The 19,852-nt window shown below is 41.3% G+C and overlaps 1 protein-coding gene across 1 annotated transcript; it reads left to right on the top strand.

Annotated features, from left to right (window-relative positions):
• The first annotated feature begins 93 nt into the window (after positions 1-93).
• MTPAP (mitochondrial poly(A) polymerase) lies at positions 94-15,446 on the top strand. The gene is given in 10 exon segments (XM_075046800.1): positions 94-284; positions 2,667-2,839; positions 3,400-3,633; positions 3,966-4,190; positions 9,729-9,940; positions 11,913-12,139; positions 13,355-13,447; positions 13,548-13,621; positions 14,560-14,872; positions 14,875-15,446. Coding segments are annotated over 10 exon segments (1,773 nt in total). The 5' UTR covers positions 94-109; the 3' UTR covers positions 14,922-15,446.
• The last annotated feature ends 4,406 nt before the right edge of the window (positions 15,447-19,852 follow it).

The raw sequence follows: 19,852 nt of genomic DNA, 5'->3' as shown, positions 1-19,852 counted from the left end.
CGGGAGCCGCTCCGCGCCAGACGGAGGAATGCTGAGCCGCTCCGGCCGCCGTCGAGCGCGGCGGCCGGCGCCTGCGCAGAGGCTGCTGCCGGCGCGGCGCTGCCCGGTAATGGCGCACCGCGCGGGCGGGCGGGCGCTGTCCGTGCTGCGGGGCCGCCTCCGCCTCCCCGGCCCGGCGGCGGCGGCCGGCGGCTGCGCGGCCCGCGGGCAGGCCCGCCTCGGCTCCTCCGGCGCCGCGGTGCAGCGGGCGCCGCAGGCAGCCGGCGCCGAGGAGGCGGGCGAAGGTAGGGGTCGCTGGGCCGCGCCGCGTTCCCCTCGGGGCCTGGCTGCCGTGTGGGGCCGGGGCGGCCCGGCTGTTTCTCCCGGGGGGGGGGGAGGCGACGAGGTCAGGCGAGGGCCTGGGCTGTGGAGCGGCCGCCTGCCGTGTTTGCGGCCGGCGGTTCGGCTCCGGGAGCGGCGCCAGGGCATTACCGGTGTCTCAGGAGCTGCTCAGAGCCCGGGGAGCCGCCGCCGGGGTCCTCCCGGCGGCAGCGGGGTCGGCCTGTGCTCTCCCGGCCGTAGCGCCGGGGAGCGGTCCAGGAGGCCGGAATCCGCTGTCGTTGTCTAGGACTTGGTTTATTAAACGCCGGTGTCAGGTGGAGGCAGATGAAGCGGCGGTGGTTATTCCCGAGAGACGCCCTTGAAAAGGCACAGGGAACGTTTGATGCCGTGTCTTTAGTAGAAGCCAAGAACTAGCGAGGACTGTCCGCTGTTGACGCGCTGTAACTTGGATGTAGCGTGTAACTTGCAGTTCATGCGTTTGTGAGCATGAGGCCTGTGCTTCTACTTACGTTCATGTTTCAGCGCTTGGAAAACATTAGATAGCAACCTTTTTTAAAAGAGAGGAGAAGATCAGGCTGTATTATCAGTTTCACAAAACCTTTTGCTGTTCACATCCTTGTACTAACAAATATGCAGCAAATTCGATTAAGGAACAATTCCAGATTTCAGTTAATCATTCTTGTTTTGGTGTATAAATTTGATCATTAGTCTTACCTGGTTTGCTACATGACTATGTGAATGCTCACGTTAGCATCAGCATGCAGAGGGCAGCGTTAGAATATGTACGAGCACTGTGCGGAAGATGGGGCTGTTTCTTCCAGCAGCAGTGCTGCTGTATACCTGTTTAAAATAACTGTGAAACTCTGTCACTAACTGGAAATGTTGAATGGAACAGGGGAAGAAAGCAAAGCGTACAGCCTCTCATGCGTTTAAAAATGCTTACAACCACCATTTGGATGCGGTCATCTGCATCTGTGCTATGCTCAGACTGTGCAAATGACAGCAGAGCTGAGAAGAGATGTTAGAGCACATCTTTTGGTATAGTATCTAAGCATGTACGGGCAGGAAATCAGGCAAGAATTACATAGCCACCCTGGCTTAATGCAGAGAGCTGTGGGAGTGAGAAAATCTGGGTTCATCTCCTGATTGTGTCACTTGTCCATGGGACTTGTCCTTTCTGCATCTCAGTCACTTCACACTTCTCTGCCCCTATGGAAAATAGGATATTTATCATCTTGATAAAGGGCTTCTTTGGTCTCCTGATGAAAAATGCTATATAAAACTAAGCTATTGAAACAACTACTTTGGTTATTATTTACAAGCCTGTGTGAGAGCTCAGTAAATTTTGTAAAACAAAAGATTGCTTAATAATAAATACTAACAAGTGTCATTACATGATAGTTAAGATTTTCTTGAGGCCGTAATATCTTGTGGGTTCCTCAAAATAAAAACATACAATAAAGAGCTCCCTTGAACCTTTCTGTAGCAGATAGTAGCTGCAGAGAAATAACTGCATGTTCTCCAGCTTCCCAAACTGAATTACGAATGGCAGTATTAAGTAGCAGCTTCACAGGCTCTGGTAATGTGATGTGGTCAATGGAATAGTTTGAGACTTATGCAAGGAAGTGATTATGATTTCAAATTTGGGACATGGCCCCTTTGCCTGTGTGCAATCAAGAAAAAAGCTTCTGTGTTTCTGGATGTTCCAGCATGTCTCATTTCCATGTTAATTCTGTAGGCTGTCAGCAACAATATAGATTGCCAGTAGTATGGTGAGATATGACTGATCTGTGGGTTTACTCTAGTAGAGTAGATGAAAGTATAGTATTAAATGAAAACTTTGAGTAGGAGTTTACTGTAAAAGAAGGCGATGAGTTGTAAAAATAAGCAAGTGTTGAATTGTTCCGAAGGTGAAAGTGCTGGTTTTGTGGTAACTGAGAGAGATTATCTTTTCAGCGCAGCTAGCTCTGCCTCACACCCTCACTGGTATTTCCAGACTCGTATGTATGAGTCTGACTGTGTGTGCTGAGTTTTTTGATGGTGAACAGCAAACCAAAGAAGAACAAAGATTCCTTGTATCATTAGGCTTCCTGTGGCATCAAGGGGAGTCAGTGTTGTTTTCTTCCTGCATTTCCTATTTCTTACAAATGCATGCATTTGTGAGAGAAATACACTTATGTTTGTGTCTTTCATTCATTCTTGATTGTTTTCTCTTTTGCTGTAACCCTCTTAGAGAGCCAGGACAAACCTTTGTTCAATTCAGAGGAAGAGATTAAGTGTACTAAAATCAGTTTTAAATCTTTCTGTTTATATAGAAAAGCCTTGATGCTCATTTCTTCTCACAGATGCTGAAGTCAATACCAGAAAGAAGACATTTGCCGAGGTCCAAACAGAACGATCAGAGCAAGCAGAACGGACTGTTTTAATTAAGTGCCCACCAAAACTTAACGAAAAAAAGTTATTGCAGTATTTATCTAGTCATGGAAATATTAAGAGTCATTTCTTTTTTGAAAACCGTGTAAGTAATTAACAATGTAAACTAAAATCTAGACTTAGACAAAAAGAAATACCAGCATTTGGTCAAGGCCTCATACATGCAAGTTAAGCAAGTTATATATAACTAGTATATTAAATTAGTTTTTATCTTTGTTAATGTTTATAAGTTGCTGAGCAACAGATTTTTATTCATAAGTCAGCTAAGCAACACCTCTAAGGGATAGTTAGCAACCTGTTTTGCACTAAATCTTTGAAACTTTTACATAGCACTGTTTATTATTCTAACAATAGAGCTAACTCTTTTTTATGTGTTTCTTGAGCATTACGGTTGTGAAGTTAAATAGCTTTTAGAACTTTTATGTTGAGTGCTTACTGCCAAGAATAACATATCTTAAATATTTTTGACCTCTTGTGAAAAAGTGTCTGAAGAGTGTTGAGGTACAGAACCTAGCATTCAGCTTCAGGACTGTCATATTAAACTGTCTCAATACTCTCAGGAACATCTGAATAATAGCAGTACCATCAGTTCAAGGCTTGTATGCATTTATCTAACCCTGTCTATTTCCATTCTTAATGTTTTAGGGTATCCATGCTTTAATAGAATTTTCGGAAAAAAACAGTATAGCCTCATTGCAGGACGCTATTGGAATCCCAAGTGCTGCACAGCATCATGTTGTCCCATTTAAATCTAGACTTTTTACTTTCACGCTGAAAAACCCAGTGAGTCAAGCTGCTGAAGAGGCACCAGTTCACCTCTCTCCTCAGTCTCACATTCCAGTGAAAGAGCTTACTGAAAAGCTTTGTCAAGCAGACAGTGTAAGTAGAGGTTTCTAAATCTCTCTCAATTAAAAATGAACAATTTCCGTTTCAGATTTGCAAGTGGTCATGTGCAACATATAAAGCAATTTATTTCTATTAAAAAAAAAAGTAACCCCTGTTAGACTTTTGTGTGAATTGTTCTCCTACATTGAAACAAATAGATGAAATTACTAATTTTAGTTGTCAAAATAATTTTTTTTGTGTGAAATAAACCTGTTTGAGATTAAAAAAAAATCTTCTAATTGCGGTGATATTTAGTAGTTGAAAATACATGTTAATAGATAGAAGGTGTGTCATTGTATTTTTACAATGTTTATTTTCTTAACTAGATAAGCAGTCAGATGTACATTCTACTGAATGAGTATCAGCTTACAGAAGAAAATATCAAGCTCCGATTTCTGGCCTGTTCGCTGGTTCGGGATTTCACACGTGCGTATTTTCCAGACAGCACGGTAAAGCCATTTGGCTCTTCAGTCAACACCTTTGGCAAATTGGGATGTGATGTGGACATGTTTCTGGACTTCCATGATACACAAAAGCATGCTACAAAAATGGTAAGACTGCTGTGTATCTTCAGTCTGTTGGATTTCTTCCAACAGGGCAGTTCATTTGCTGTTTCACACACAGGAATCAGTTTATTTATACTGAGGTTTTACATGAGTTCATACACTAGACTGTGAATGAGTTTATTTGAACATTTGTATTTGAAGACTTTTAAAAGCTTGATGTGACATGAAAGAGATCTTCCTTGCAATAGGAAGAAAATGATTTGGTGTTTACATAGACTTCATACTGTTAGGGTGAATTTCACTGTGAAAAAAATCCTTCATCCTCCAAAATTGATTCAGCAATGTCAGACCTTCCCATCCTACTGTTGTGTTGTCTTCTCTAGAGCTGCTGGGCTTCATCCCTGCTGTTTTAGAGCTTGGCTGTGTTAGGGTCTTCCATGTTCTAAAGCATAGTAATTTTGTGTGTGTGTGTGCATGTGCATTTTGGGAGGGTTGTCAGGTTCTTTTCCTTAGTTTCAAGAGCTGAAGGGAATTAATTAACTTACTCCTGAAAGGAACCTGTAGACGTTTTGGGGACCAGGACGCAGGAGCAAAACAGGAACTGAGCCATATCAATAATGCAGATACTTTCAGTTGTCAGACTTTCCATAAGATACTTCGTAATTATTTGAATGCCTCATTGATAATACAATAATAAGCACCAAGACAAGTGGTGGTTACTAAGGTGTAGAGGCTTGAAATTGAAATACACTCGCTTGAATTTGCTGACCAAAGTACAGAATTTGCATCACTACCTCGAGAAGCTGGAGGGTTACAAGACTGCCAGTAAGCAGTATTTGCTCAACAGTATTGCCTTTTTCAATGCACTTATTAAATTCCATCTTAATCATGTCTTTACCCATACTAGGAATCAGAAATCTACACTATATAACCAAGTTCACATGTTTAGTGTTGGTATTTGGGCAGCTTCAAATTTTAGCTGTTATTTAGAGTAGGTTGTGTCCCAGTCCTTGTGCGTGTAGGCATTAAGAATGGGAAAGGACTAGACAAGGCTTTTTTGGAAGGATCTTATCTCTTGCTGCTGTTTTTTGGCTGTGGGCAGTGTAAATATCCTTTCAGATTAGAGAACAAAATATGAAAGAGAGACATGAGAATCAGGATAGGAAGAAGGGAGAGTTGGATCAGAAACGCCCTGTGGAGAAGTTGGGATTCTTCATGGATTCTGAATGGGTAATTAAGTAAGTGATTCTGGCTTTTTGAAAACTTTTCTTTTTATTTGTATGGTGACAGATAGTTTGGGAAAAAATAATTTTGTTTTCCTTAAGAAAAAAAAAAAAAAAAAAGGCCACGGGCTTAAGCTTTTGAAGAGTTGAAAATTCACTCAGCTTTTCCGTACAATTTGTATATTGCCATGTACGTTACTTTTAAAGAAATATCCCTGCAAATATACATAGTTTTTAGTATTATTGCGGTGATCAAACACAATGAAAGCAAAAGTGTCTGCTGAAGAGTAGGATCATCGTGCGTGTGTGGGAAGTGTTAAAATCTAGGAACCATTCATGTTTTAACAGTAAAGTTGCCTCTTAAATTTTGAGGGAAAAATCTTTCAAGTATAAAATGTCTATTTTCAAAGCATGTTTTGTAACTTGCTGTTTTCTTTAGTATTCATTCTCTGTAGAAATAGAAGTTCTGTTGTAAACTTTAGAGTTATTTGGTGATGGGTTTACTAGCAGTTGTAATTACTTGTGGATGGTTGACAGACTTACTACTATGGGAATGCTGCAGCAAAAGCCAGGAGGGATACTAGGTGAATGTGCGTCTTCAGGTTACATGATAGGTTAATAGGCTGCGTGGCACATTTAATACTCTGTGTCGTGTCGTGAGTCTTTTGTCTTGCTTGCAAGCACAGTCTTTACACACTAAAGATGATGATCTTGTTGGTTTTGTTGAAATTTTGGAGCTTTAAAACACGGGTGCATCCGCTGCATCAATGTGAAAGCGTGTATCAAAATAAGGTACCTTAGAGCATTGTCCTGTAAAGAAATGTAAAAATTATTGCAACTCTTGTGTCTTGATTAACGTATAGTCAAAATGGGAGACTAAGGTGCCACCACGTAGAGAGCTTTGTGCTTTGTAGGTGTGGTGGGTTAACCTTGGCTGGCCTCCAGCTGCCCTCCCAGTTGCTCTCTCACTCCCCCCTCCTCAGCAGGAGAGAGGAGAAAATAAGATGAAAAAGCTCATGGGTCGAGATAAAGACAGGGAGATCACTTACAGATTACCATCACAGGCAAAACAGACTCAACTTGGAGAAGATTATTTTAATTTATTGCCAGATTAGGATAGTGAGAAATAAATAATAATAAAAAAATAATTAAAACCACCTCCCCATCATGCCCGCTTCTTCCCAGGCTTAACTTCACTCCCAATGCTTCCACCTCCTTCCCCCAAGCAGCAGAGGGGGATGGGGAATGGGGTTTGTGGTCAGTTCATAACGCTTCATCTCTGCTGTTCCTTCCTCCTCATGCTGTTTCACTGCTCCAGCATAGGGTCTCTGCCACAGGCTGCAGCTCTTCAAGAACTGCTCCAGCATGGGTCCTTCCCACGGGGTACAGTCCTTCAGGAATGGACTGCTCCAGTGTGGGTTCCCCACAGGATCACAGATCCTGCCAGAAAAGCTGCTCCTCTCCATGGCCTGCAGCTCCTGCCAGGAGCCTGCTCCTGTGTGAGCCCTCCACAGTCTGCAGCTTTCTTCAGGGTATATCCACCTGCTCTGGCATGGAGTCCTCCATGGGCTGCAGGGTGGGTATCTGCTCCACTGTGGTCCTCCATGGGCTGCAGGAGGACAACATGCAACACCATGGTCTTCTAGGGAATCTCTGCTCTGGTGCCTGGAGCACCTCCTCCTCTTCCTTCTTCACTGACCTTGGTGTCTGCAGGGTTGTTTCTCACATTTTTCTCACTCTCCCAGATGCCGCACAGCATTTTTTACCCTTTCTTAAATATGTTATCACAGAGGTGCTACCAGCGTCGCTGATGGGCTCAGCTTTGGCCAGTGGCTGGTCCGTCTTGGAGCTGGCTGGAACTGTCTCTGTCCAACATGAGGAGACCTCCTGGTGTCTTCTTGCAGAATTCATCTGAAGGTCCTATCAACTATTAAGAATGTCTGGTTTATCATTACAAAAAAGTCTTCATCCAGCTTTTGAGAGATCTTGACCTGCTGTCTGGTAAGGCACATTGTGATTTTTGTCGCAAACATAAAGGTCCAAACACTAGCACACATACATGTTGGCCGAGTCCCTGTCTTTTTCTTTCCTGTTACCTACCTCAATGTTGATAGTTATAGGCTTCTTTCACCTTGAGCCAGCCCTGCTGTAGCATGCAGCTACACAGCCAAATGGGATTAGGGACCTCTATTCTGGTATGTTCAAGCACACATACTGCCTGGAGAACTGTTGGCAAGAGGAGAGCAGGAACAGTCACCTCAGTGATTGCCAGAGCGACTCAGAATTTCAGCACCTAAAGTGAGTTTGTGGGAAAGGTCGCAAGGTCCATAAGTTCTGGATTGTTTCACCTGTCTGTGAGTGCAAATTTTCTTTGCACTAACCTGGTGATGACAAAAGTAACTTGCTCTGTGTCTCAGAGGACTGGTTAGGTCACTTCATAATGCTGTTTGTATAGTATGCATTGTATTGGGTTTGCGTGGCAAGGTACAGGGGTGGCTTCTGTGAGAAGCTGCTGGAAGCTTCCCCTATGTCTGATAGAGCCAATGCCAGCGGGCTCCAAGACAGACCCACCTCTGGCCAAGGCCGAGCCCATCAGCGACAGTGGTAGCATCTCTGTGATAACATATTTAAGAAGGGAGAAAAAGTTGCTGGGGCACAGTAACTGCAGCCAGAGAGAGGAGTGAGAACATGTTAGAGAAACAGCCCTGCAGACCCCAAGGTCAGTGAAGAAGGAGGGGGAGGAGGTGCTCCAAGCACTGGGGCAGAGATTCCCTAGAAGACCATGGTGAGGCAGGCTGTCCCCCTGCAGCCCGTGGAGGTCCAAGGTGGAGCAGATCTCCACCTGCAGCCTGGGTGGGACCCCACGCCAGAGCAGGTGGACACCCAAAGGAGGCTGAGACCCCGTGGGAAGCCCACACTGGAGCAGGCTCCCGGCATGACCTGTGGCCCTGTGGAGAGAGAAGCCCACGCTGGAGCAGGTTTCCTGGCAGGACTTGTGACCCCACGGGGGACCCACGCTGGAGCAGTGTGCTCCTGAAGGACTGCACACCGTGGAAGGGACCCACGCTGGAGCAGTTCATGAAGAACTGCAGCCTGTGGGAAGGACCGACGTTGGAGAAATTCATGGAGGACTGTCTCCTGTGCAAGGGACCCCACATTGGAGCAGGGGAAGAGTGTGAGGAGTCCTGTCCCTGAGGACGATGAAGCGGCAGAGACAATGTGTGATGAACTGACTGTAACCCCCATTCCCTATCCCCCTGCACCGCTGGGAGGGCATAGGTAGAGAATTCAGGAGTGAAGCTATACCTGGGAACAAGGGAGAGGTGGGGGGAAGGTGTTTTAAGATTTGGTTTTATTTTTCATTACCCTACTCTGATTTGATTGACAATAAATTAAGTTAATTTTCCCCAAGTCGGGACTGTTTTGCCCGTGACATTAATTGGTTGAGTGATCTCTCCCTGTTCTTATCTTGACCCACAAGCGAGTGGCTGTGTGGTGCTTAGTTGCTGGCTGGGGTTAAACCACGACGGCATTCACCTATGATATGTTCCAAGGGGGAGGGTAAGTCAGCGTCAGGTATTGCATTAACAAGCAAAATTAGCTGAGGCTTAAAAATATAGAGAGACTATAAAAAAGAACAGAGATTTCATAGGTGTAAAGTTATTTTATTGAGGTATAAACTACAAATACGACAATTTAAAATACGATAGGCCTACAGGAAAACGCATGTCTGATGTTGTCAAAATACATCTCCACATTTTTTTTTATTTGTCAGAAAAACCATGTCTGATGTGAATTGATTATTTTAAGTCTTACGGAAACTTACCTTCATTTTGAAGGATTAAGTAATTTGCATGCTAAAATTTTTAAGTTTTTTTAAATGAAAAAGACATTTTCCTTTACACTGCTACTTGATTCACTAATAACGCATTGTTCTTTGAGGATTTGAAATGGAATTACTGGTGGTTTGAAATTAATGGTGGTCTGGTTGTGTTTTGCCCCCCTTTTTAATTTAATTGTATGCTCCTCTTTTCAGTCAGAGCATATATCCTCTCTCGGGAATTCCAGAATTACTTGTTGTAGGCAATAGTGAGATGTAGTATTATTATACGCTCATCTGAACAAGTAACTTTACAGTAAGTTTATCACTATTAACCTGGAAAAATTGAATCACTAGAAAAGAATATAAAAGAGAAAGCAATATGTTTTTACCTTTTTAAGTTCTGTGGGCTGCTTTGAATAATTCTTGTCTTTCAGTCTCTCATTGTACAGACTCCTTTGCAAATTGGTCTTTCAGAAGTATTCTTAAATGTATCTTTGGTTCCAGACCTAACAGTTTATTTTTAAAATTTTGTGTTAGAAAAAAGGTCCCTTCGAAATGGAGTATCAGATGAAAAGATTACCATCTGAAAGATTAGCAACTCAGAAAATTCTTTCTGTGATTGGTGATTGCCTTGACAATTTTGGTCCTGGATGTGTGAGCGTACAGAAGATACTCAATGCTCGCTGCCCGCTGGTGAAATTTTCCCATCAACCGACAGGATTCCAGTGTGATCTGTCAGTGAGCAACAGGTGAGACCTGGTTTTAAAAAGTTTAGGAAGCATACTAATGTGCTTACGTTCTTGAAAACCTGTAATGAAAACTGTTGCTGTGTTCTTGACAAATGTGAGTGTAGGCTCTGAAAGTAAAAAGGATATTTTTGACTTCTGGAGCTTTGGTTTTAATGTGCTTAAGATATCTTTCTCCAGCATAGGAAATACTTGCTAGCTGAAACTGAAGACTTGAAAACCACTTTATACAATAAGGTTGGCTTACAAGGAATTGAAAGAAGGCAGCATTCAATGGTCATTACTTCCCTTCATGTATATGGGTATATGCACAGCCTTTTTTTGATTGCTTTTCAGATTAAGGAGCTCCATTGTGTTAATTTTTAGTGGTTGGGCTTCTAGTTATTTTGGTGTCCTTTTTTTCTTCTTTAAGGGCCTGCATACACCTGTTTGCTGGCAAGGTATCTTGAATGCTAAATTAACTCACTGCATCAGAAAACGGGAGTCTAAAGTGTTACTGTCATTTAGGACCTTTCACAGCAGTGCCCAATAGAGGGAGCAGGCTTCTTAGAAATACCTCTCTGCATCTATTTTTCCTCTTCCGGCTTGCTCTCATTTCGTTGATAGTAAAGCATATAATTTGTTTTGCTGTCACTTATTTTATTAAGAAATACCCACCTCAGTCCAGTATACATCAGTAGCCCTGGCATAAGGGTACATAATTAAAAAGGAGTTACTAACCCTTTTCATTGTTGTTAGAGAATAGTAGAATATGAGTGATTATCTTTCAGAATACTTTTGGTGTGACTTTTAGTGCAGATTTTGTGATTTGTCTACAACGGATACAGTCAGATCCTAGACTGAATTTTCTGAATTACCCAAAGTTCTATTTCAGAATACGCAGGAGTTGTTAAGGCAGTACTGAACAAATGTCTTACATTAAAATTACTTTCGTATATGCAGCCACAGTGAAAGTCAGCATGCAGTTCTGTGCAAACTTCCTTGTAATTCTCTGCTGACAGTTTGGCTGGTTGGGACTATGTATGTGTCTTGTTATCATTTGGAGTAATAACAGACCTCTGTGGACAGAAGGAAGCACTTCACAGTTGAAATTTTAGAAGCCCAGGTGTTACAAAACCTAGACATAGTAGATTCCCCCAAATGCCATGGTGGATTTTTAGAAGAATTCAGTGCAAGATTGGGAGTAAAAACTCCTGCAGCTGTAGTTCAACAAGCACTTTAAACTAAAACTGACCCCAAGGTAAGTTTTGCTCTCACACCTTGCTTCCATTTTTTTTTCTGTTTTTTCTTCCCTTCCCATTTGTACACTACATGAATGTTTGTATGACCGTATGATGAAGCATATCAAAAACTGATCCAGCTGAAAACTTTTATCCTTCCAGAATAGTTGTTTTTTCACCAGAACCAAACATTAGTCATTTGAAAATTACCAAATTGACTTGTTTTGCAGATTTCATTCTGTCTCTGCACTTCATGTATTTTTCAGTGCATTATTCTATTACTTTTCAGATTAAAAATTGTAAAAGAAGTTCTAGTTGTATTTTATTATATATTAGGATAGAGATATTGTCTGATGTACCTCAAAGGCAACTGTGGATAACTGTGTAGGTTTTTCCACCTTGATTTTGCATAGTTTCACTCTTGAGTACTTGATGGTGGTTTTGTTTTTTGTTTTTTTCCCCCACTGTGATGTGGAACAAGGAAACAGGAACCAGTGCAAATGCAGTATTATTATTTACTCATAACTATATCCTTCTTACTATGGAAAACTACAAGGTATTTCATCCTGGACAATTTCAGGCATTCTCTTCTATTTTTTTTAAATGCATGAAAGTTAATTTTTTTTTTTTTTTTTTTTAATGGATACCCTCTTCCCTTATAACTGATGTTCTAGGGATGAACAACGAACACTGCATCTGGTACTTCACAATTCTCTCATTATGTACATGTCTTTTACTTTTAATTTCTTCTTCAGTATTGCTATAAGAAGTTCAGAACTCTTATATATCTATGGCTGTCTTGATTCCCGTGTAAGAGCGCTAGTGTTCAGTGTACGATGTTGGGCCCGTGTTCATGGACTTACAAATAGTGTTCCTGGTACATGGATTACAAACTTCTCTCTGACCATGATGGTCATGTTTTTTCTGCAAAAGAGATCACCACCTATAATTCCAACACTAGACCAACTTAAAGAACTGGCAGGTAAGGACAGCTGGTTTTGTGTTTATTGAGGTGACTTTCACATTTGTTTTCTCTGAAGTGATGAATAAACCCAAGCAATTTCTTTATGTTCTCAAATACTAATGCATATCAAGTGTGCCTTAAGTTTGAGGGAACTTACAAGTTTTACTTGTATCTTTTTGATGAAAATAATGCATTTTTAAAGGCAAACTAAATCCATTTTCAATACAATTCTAAATTCTATTTAGAGGGGTTAGTCTTGTTCTATGCCTCACATAATTAAAAGTCATTTATTTGCTCAGTTCTCTCATGCTGGCTGTTTTTTGTTTATTTTGTATTTTGTTTTTTAGAAGACTTGTAGGGTCTCAGATGTTTCTGCAGTTGTTAAGGATTTTGTGCAGATTGGTATGATGTATATTGTTTTATAGATACCAAATGTTTAAAAGAAAGGCTATATTTTTTCTTCACAATTTGTAATATCCTTGAGACTGTTCGGGCCATCTGCAAATAATTCTTATATCTCCGCAAACAAGCTATTCTGGCGGTTTCGTACATAGCTTTCAGGCTGTATTATCTTCAGTAAATCTTATGAAAGCGTAGAGAATGACACCCTAAGTTCTTGATTCCTCACTTGTGCCTTCTGCTTATTGACATGTTTCCTTGGAAGCTTTAGTGCTTTGACTGGAGAAAAAGGTCTGTGGTTAGTTGCTTTTAAATCAGTTTAAACTTTTCCATCAGAATTCTATAGGCTTTTTATACATAAAACACCTGTCCTGAAATTTTACAGGAATGTTCCTAATTCTCTTAAGTTTTTCAGAAAAAGATGGTGGACACTTTGGGTCTGATTTTTTTGAAACCCTCATACAGGTATTAATCTTAGAGGTTTGTGCTGTTCAGTGTATGATAAAGCTCTGTATGCAGGGATATCAGGTTTGTTACATAAAAGAAGTAACTTCAGAGATACAAAGATGTCGTATACTTTATTCTTGTAGGCTTTTGAAAATATGCCATTTAGTCATGTTTCTTTTCCGTTGCGTGTCCAATCTTTCCATAAAGATTTTCTTGTAAATCTTTAACCACTTAAGTTGAATGTTAACCTGAAAGTTCACTTGTGAACTCCTAATTTGATTTACTTAATATGGTAGCATTCATTGAATTCAGTCATCTGAATTTTATTAAATACAATGGTATTTTCTTGTTTATCACTTCAAAATATGCCTGTGATTCTTGTTTCAGATGAAAAAGACAAGCATATAATTGGAGGATATGATTGCTCATTTGTTAGCGATTTAAGCAAGATTAAACCTACAAAAAATACAGAAACACTTGGTAGGTATATCTTCATTAACTTTTTTTTTAATTGTTATGAGCATATCGAAAGTAAACTTTTGCTTAATGTTACTGATGGCTATTGTTTTCTTTCTTTTAGATGTATTGTTGGGTGACTTTTTTGAATACTTTGGAAATTTTGATTTCAGAAGGAATTCCATAAATCTCCGAAAGGTATATTAATTTTAATCTCTCATCGTTATCAATTGAATTTCTCAGTCTGCCATTTGACAAACTACATATGCTAAGCAACAATTTCTATCGTATTGTATACAGAAAATACATTTAAATTGGTTGTATCCAGAAATTGAGTCCTTTCTGTGAAGGAAGAGAGTTTTCCTCTCGGAGCCTAATCACAGCACCATTAAAAAAATTTACAGTGTCATTACTTGGATATGTGGAAGGCACAAACTCTGATGCTAAGCTTGCTGAGGTTCTATAATACAGAGCAAGTCAGCTAAGTAGCACTGATATGCACTGAGATGGAAGTGCATTTAAATAGCAAACTACATAGTTGTCAACAACTTGTCTTGTACTACACCAAGTGCCCAGAAGTGGACCATGACCTGAATAGCTCTGTACTTAAAAGACAGACTGAACTGGGAGGAATTTAAGCCAAGGCAGTAATCTTGGTTTATTATAACGTAGCTCTTAATGAGCACTGTGAGAGGAATGGTTTGAACAGTTTAAGTGCTTGTAGTAGTTTATCAAACTGGGCTATGCAGGTTAATATGACACACTCATGCTGCCCATACATGAATGGAGATAGGAGTAGGAGGTTGCAATGAATGAGGTCTGAGATTTGTGGAAAAGTAAATGGCAGAACGGCCAAACGGACAGGCTAAGCTGTAGTTGTGTGTTCTTTGCCTTGAAGGAAATCTAAGCTGAATGTGGCAAGGAAAAGCACCACTAAGAGGATTCAGAGAACAGGAGTCTTACAGTCAGGTTGACAGGAAAATTAACTTGATTAATAATGATTTTTTTTTTTCCCCAAAAGTTCTCTACTAGATCAAAATACTTTTAATGCTAATGTAACAACTCAAGTGATTGTTATTTGCTCAGCCTGTAATGCACATATGCAACTTTGGCTTTTTTCTTTACGCTGTCTGCAGGGAAAGGAAGTAAATAAACCTGAGTCTACTCCTCTTTATATCTGGAATCCCTTTGAACAAGACCTTAATATCAGCAAGAATGTTAATCAGCCACAGCTGGAGAAATTTGTAGCTATGGCCAGAGAAAGTGCCTGGATTTTACAGAAGGAAGATAAAACTCAGCAAATGACCAATAAAGAGCCTTGGGGATTGGCAGCCTTACTGGTACCATTTGGAAAAGGTAATCCCAGCAAGATGAAGAATAGGATGAAAGGACTAGGAAGTGAAACAATCAGAAGCCTCTTGGACTCTTTAAGGTTAACTAATGCAAATAGTCTACAAAAAGCAGTGGGAAAGTGACTTTCAGCACAGAAACACAGTAGCTGATATTCTGTTCTAGGAATTGAATGTGACACACAGTCCGAAGAACATTACTTTTAATAATTCTATTATGGTGAAATGGAGAGTCAAATTACCTCTGTTTTCCATTGTGATGCTTTTTGTACAGGTCTGCTTTCCTTCTGTATGTTTTTCTCCTCCTTACTCTTCACTTTTCTATCTGTTCTATGAATGAAGAGCATTCAAATGCAAGTTTTACAAATACATTTTGGAAGTAGCCTTCAGTTGGGCAGTCTTCTAAAAAAAAAAAAAGACTGACAGGAGCAGCATGGGAAAAAGCCTTTGGGAATTCTGTTGACATAAAAATGATCTGCTAAGTAAAAGCTCAAAAAACAACCACCTTTCAGTGAAACCACAGTTTGAAAGAATATGAACACATTAGAACCATTACTTCCAATCCAATCGTGTTCTGGAAGCCAGTAAAACCAAAGTGCATGTATCTATTTTTGCAATTGTTTTTCATTCATGTAGATAGTGCCAAGACAAAATAAAGAGAATGGAATTAGATAGTCGCGTTTGCAGTTTCATAAAGCATTGCTCTCCAAGGGTAGTGCAACTGTTTTGTGTTGGAAAAGTAGTTTTGCTCTTGTCTTTACCACGTGATCTCAAATTTCTTCAGTCAACTCTCTTTTGTTTTCTGTACCCATAGGACTGGTTACCACCCACATTTGTATATACACTCATGTTTCTCATTTTGCCTTCAACTTTGCTTTGAACTTGTATTTCAGGTTAAGCAGGGGCTTTTGCAGGCCCTTCTTGCCTCATCACTCTCCTCAAAGTTGCTGCCTACTAGGCAACACCAAAGCCTTCCTCTTACTATCCTTTGCAGAGGGATCTGTCCCTTGCAGAGATCCATAGGGAATCATGTATCATGCTGGAGTCCTGTTCCTAGTCTTGCGTTGTTTTTAAGATATCCAGCAGAACGGTGAGAGTCTCCCTTCCAGATCAGTTGGCCTAGCAAGGATCGATGCTTCTGATGGACTTAAAAGCATTGAGTTCTCTGTCCATCTGCCACAAAAGAGAGTGTTTTCAGAGGAAGAGGGAGTGAGAAGGGAAGGAAGGAAGTCAGAAAGTGAAATGGAGAGCAAGCAAATGTCAGATAGACTTTCCAGGTACGTTTGTGATTATTCCACCTGTCCAGTTTGAGAGCCACTCGTGCATGAAAACTAAATGGCAACAGTGATAATAACTCTACAGACTGTTGTCTATATTCTTAACAGAAATTCTGTACAAGAAATTACTGTAACTCAGAGATTGTCGTACAGATGCAACATTGATGTTTATGATTACAGTTTCATTTTCAGTATTTTTAAATTCTTTAATGTTGCAGTGGTATATGATTTTGTGTAGACTTTATTTCTAATGGTGTAGTCTGAACAGTTTAAAAGTGTGTTTTCTCTTTTCCCTGAGATATTATTTGTTGGAAATACTGTGGGCAGTAATGCATACTTCCAAAGTACTTGTAAAAACTGGGCAAGGAAAAGTACTTTCCAGCATTTGGCAGACTAAAGGGTTAGACCTTGAGTGGCAGGAAGACCCTCTTACAGATCAATTCTGTATTAATTTATTTGGAATTTAAAATAATATTCATATGTGTCCATTTCTGATTTATAAATGTTTTATTGAACAATGACTCACATAGTCATTATCTTGGTCACAGGAATTAATTCTCCTATGAACTTCTTCAAGACTGAGCCTTGAATTTCAGACTTAGTTTTGTACCTAAATCCTGGTGCTGGTGTGTGAACTTCTTTTTGGAGGCTGGTATGAAGTTTATTGTAACTTGTTATTGGTGCTAACCCAAAGCCTTTGATAGCAAGCTTGGCACTGATGCTGTAAGGAGTCCATTACCACCTTAGTCTTTACAGAACCTAGAGGTACATTTTCTGCTGTTTCTCCAGCAATAGGCTTTGAAGCTTTTTGAAGATTAGGGCAGTACTCGAGTACTTGTGAGTTTTCTTTTTTTCCAGCTAAACAAAATGGGTAATACTGCAGTGCAATAGTAAGAAAATGGCTTATGAGGGACAGGAGCATACACCAGAACTGACCTACTTGTATTACATTCACAGTGGTTCACTCTGACATAGATAGGAAAGATTTTATAAGAATTTTGACACATAGACACAGGACACTTGTCAAATACTAATAAACTTTGTAATTTGGTTCTACTGTTGAGCCACCCTGAAGCACATGCTTTATTTGTAAATGTGTATAGGCGTTGAAGCTGCTTAGTATTCCTTAAAAGGCAGGGCAGAACGTGGTTACTGCACATGCAGCGTCTTTCAGCATCACTTTTCTGTTTAGACTGCCTGTCCCTTTGGGGAGTAGTTCTGAACCCTTGTCATGGCTGCAGGCCAATTTCTGAAAAGAAAGAAGCCAAAAGCAGTGTTGTAGCAATGGAAATGCACAAGTGATTGTTTCAGATGTCTGCAAGTCCAGGGAGCTGGAGGCCAGCTGCTGAGTGAAGCCTAGAGACTTTGAGGAGCAGCTATCATTGATGACACAAATAAGCCCGATGGGCAGCTTTCATAGAGGAGGCTGCTAGCTGGGGGTGGAGAGCTGACCGTAAGCTTCCCTAGAGCATGAGCTGTGTCTGGGAGAAGAGCTGTGTGACGCTGGTGAAACTGAAGCCACCTGTGTGAAGAGAACCAGACAGAGAAGAGGATGACCAAGGTTTGAGGGGGTGTATTTAGCAAATCAAGAGAAACGGTGTGATTATAATTTCCTGAGGGCAGCAGCCTTATCACATTGAAGGTGGTTAGGAACAGCAGTATGGTTCTGTCAGTAAACACAAGGGTTGGATGTTTGTGAAGAAAGGGCTATGGTGACAGTGGATTTGAGAGCTCGTTCATATGGTCCAAAAACATGTAAACAATGTCTCGGCAAGAGTGAGGCAGTTTGTTTTAGTTGCTTCTTGGACTTGGCACTGATATGCTACATTGTAGGGTAGGACTGTTGCAGAGGCCACGTATAAGGAACATCAGTGAATTAAACACGTTTTTCCCCTTCTTCCCCTTCCCCTCGCAGGGAATACTTTTTAGTGCAGTCTCACATTCCCTGGCTCTTAACTGGTTAGGGAAACTGAAACATTTAAAAGTTCCTTGCCCTGAGAAAATGTTCTTTGGGACAATAACTTCAAGTTAACATTTGTTGCCAGGGATTCCCCCCCCCCCCCCCAAATGTTTGATGCTCACTAGTTGCAGGAATGGGTTCTGCTGCAACTGCCACTGCGCCGTCATTCCTCTGTGGCTTCCTGGGAATCTGCAGCCTTCGTCTACAGCTGGCTGCTGGGTAGGCATCTGTGTGTGATGCTCATGGCTAAGACACAGTCACAAAACAGACTTCTTGGCTGGTAGCAGATGCTGTGTTCCTCTGCCTCAATTTCAAAATTACAGTTCCTGCCTGGGATTCCGTTCTTTACTCTTTGGATCACAGCATAATTCAGGTTGGGAGAGACCTTTGGACCTAGTCCAGCTGCCTCCTCAAGCAGTATCAGCTGTGAGATCAGACCAGGTTCTTCAGGGCTTTATCTAGTCAGGCCTTGAAAAACTCAAAGGATGGAGACTGCACAACCTCTCCGGACAACCTGTTTCAATGCTTGACTGCCCTCATCACCCTGATGGGCTGGTCTGTAATACACTGCCACATCCTTGTCACTCTTAATGGCTTCTTTTCTGATCATGACGCACAATCCAATCAGACTACCATCCATCACAAATGTTGAGGCTGGTCCTTCATGTAAAGAGCCCCCCCCAAGACTTCCCTTCTTCCTTCCCTGTCTTTCCTGAGGAGCTTGTATCCATCCTTCACAGTGCTTCCACCACATGTGAGCATTTCCACCATATCTGTTATTCCAACAGTGCTGTACTAACAGCATGAGGGGCTTTAGTTCCTCCTGCTTGTTCTCCAAACTGCCACACATTTGTATCTGTACATTTGGGGTGGGTACCTGTTCATCCTTTTTTATTTTTCAGTAGGTCCCTCTGGTTCCCATCACCCTGTATCCTTTCCTCTCAATCCATGTTCACTGCTGCCTCACTTAAATGTGGGTTATAATTGTCCTCCCTTATTGTTCCCAGCTGAAACCCTTGATATGGCCACTGCTCTTATCCAGCTTACAAAGTCCCCATGACATTAAAATCCTGCCTGAAAATTAATTTCTAAAAGGATCTGCAGGAAAATAAGAGATTGTGAGTACCAGATTGGCATTGCAGAAAAGCAGCAGAAAATACATTTGTGCTGCTGCAGGGGAGCATGGTGGGAACATCTGAGCTAGCCTTAGCTGTGCTGGTGCTTCTGCAGAGAAGCACATAACACCATGTAGAGACACTTGGGCAGGTGTGGAAGCAACAAAGTTCTAGAGACACAGCGTCTCCAGGACTTTGTTGCTTCCACACATGCACTAGTGTGGAACAGGACTCTGCTGCCCCGCAGAGCTTGTCAGCTTGGATTTGGCACATTGCCGGTGCACTGTTACTTCTGGGTCCAGAGAAGTTGGGCTCTCAACTGCAATGTAGCTGCACTCCATGCTCGTGCTGGGTCTGTGGTCATTGAGGAAACCTGTTCTTACAACAGCATGTCTTCGTTCTTGCAGATTTACTTCTAAGTTCAGTTTCATTTATACTCTCTGGGGGGTACGGGCTATGTTTTTACTTGATGCAATTTTGTGCCTTTGGAAAAAGGAAAGATAGACAAAGAACCTTTGTTTAAATAATTTTGCCAACGAACTAGTTAAAGGTCCATGCCAAGTTCAACTGAAGCAAGTTTAGGATTTCCAGCCTAGGCTGCTCTGGAGATCTGATGAATCAACAATTAGGAAGTTTTTCAAAGTGAAATCATCCTATTCACTGGAAAGCTCTCTCTTCCAAATGCTTTGTCTTGCTTATCGCAAAATTACGACAAGGTTCTCTTCTAG

Source organism: Buteo buteo, chromosome 2, assembly GCF_964188355.1.
Source record: "Buteo buteo chromosome 2, bButBut1.hap1.1, whole genome shotgun sequence".
NCBI lineage: Eukaryota > Metazoa > Chordata > Aves > Accipitriformes > Accipitridae > Buteo > Buteo buteo.
This window is presented reverse-complemented; position numbering and strand designations above follow the sequence as displayed.